The 1,499-nt window shown below is 52.2% G+C and overlaps 1 protein-coding gene across 1 annotated transcript; it reads right to left on the reverse strand.

Annotated features, from left to right (window-relative positions):
• cldn5b (claudin 5b) lies at positions 1 to 951 on the reverse strand. Its single transcript, XM_037692179.1, has one exon. It carries the CDS (start codon positions 891 to 893, stop codon positions 243 to 245), a length of 651 nt encoding a protein of 216 aa, XP_037548107.1. The 5' UTR covers positions 894 to 951; the 3' UTR covers positions 1 to 242.
• Positions 952 to 1,499: the final 548 nt, after the last annotated feature.

A 1,499-nucleotide genomic window follows, 5' to 3' on the forward strand; every position in this document is an offset into this window, starting at 1 on the left:
ATAATTACAAAAAGTTATTTTATTATAAAGTTCTGCTGCTTCTTTAGTCCATCAAAACTCAAACATTTATGATCAATTAAAAAATATTACATTTTGTTGACTGCCAAATATATATTGTTACAAAAAGTCTATAAAAATAAATGTCTGTCCTGACACCAGTCCATCTTTTCCCGGCCTGGACACCAAACCAGCGCCTCCATTCTCCAGAGTTTCAGCTCCAGAACAAAAGTATCGCGTGAAGTTCAGACATAGTTGAGCTTCTCTGAGCCGCCGCTCGTCACTGCGGGGACGTAGTAAGTGTCCACCCTGTCCCGGTTCTGGTCCCGGAGCCGCCGGGACGAGGAGCAGCTGAGCAGCGTCCCTCCCAGCAGCAGTAGCGCCGCGCCGGCCCAGCCCACGTACATGGCCGCTCCGATCTCGCGCTTCTGGGCCGCCGGAACCTGCGGGTTGTGGAAGTCCGCGATGATGTTGCTCGAGATCCAGCAGAGCGGAACCAGAACCAGCAGCCCGCCCAGGACGTACAGCAGCCCGCCCGCATGCACCGCACGCGCCTTCACCGCCTCGTCCTTCACGCAGTTGGTGCACTGCGCGCCCGTCACTGTCACCGTGAGCGCCACCACCCCCAGCACGGCCGACATGACCGTGAGGGCGCGCGCAGTCTGCAGGTCCCGCGCCAGGCCCAGGACCGAGTCGTGCACCTTGCACTGGCTCTGGCCCGTGCTCTGCGTCACGCACGACATCCACAGCCCGTCCCAGATGATCTGCGCCACCACGATGTTGGACTCGATGAAGGCGGACACCTTCCACATGGGCAGCCAGCACGCGACCATCACCAGCAGGGAGCCCGGGACGCACAGCACCAGGCCCAGCACCTCCAAACACGCAGCGAGCATGATCCGGTTCGGTTCGGACTTGTACTGGAGCTGAGCAGGATTGTGTGTCAGCTGCAGGACCACTGGACTAGCTCAGCTTCTGAGCTTCATTTAAACCACCGCACCCAACTTTCAGCCAATCAGCTGGCTGCATTGTTTGGGTCGTAATGCGCGCGCGTGTGAAGAGGAGCGTCTATTATTTGGAGCTGAGCATCTTGTTCCTGTCAAACTAAGATTTTTTTTATCACACGCCCAAAAGATAAAGGAGGATGATGATGTTTTTTCCTCTTGTTTCTGAGTGTTTGTTCACGCTGTCTGTTAGTAAAATATCTCATCAACTGCCAGACAGATTTGAATGAAACTCTCAGAAAGTTGTCAGTGGGTTGACACCTACAACCAGTTCACTTTTAGAGTTACGATTTACGATTCAAGATGGCCACCACAGCCCTCTGACCTGACATGGCACAAAAATGGCTAAAACTGTTTATTTGAAAGATACCAAGCTAAAATTCTGTGTGGTAGTAGCCGAGAGGCTGATCACCAACATATACTCTGAGTACCAACTGGTGGGGCAAATTTGCTTAAATTTTGCCATTAACTATTTATAGTCATATTTGTTGGTTAGCA

Source organism: Nematolebias whitei, chromosome 18 (assembly GCF_014905685.2).
Source record: "Nematolebias whitei isolate Nwh7 chromosome 18, NemWhi1, whole genome shotgun sequence".
In the NCBI taxonomy this organism is placed as follows: Eukaryota; Metazoa; Chordata; class Actinopteri; order Cyprinodontiformes; family Rivulidae; genus Nematolebias; species Nematolebias whitei.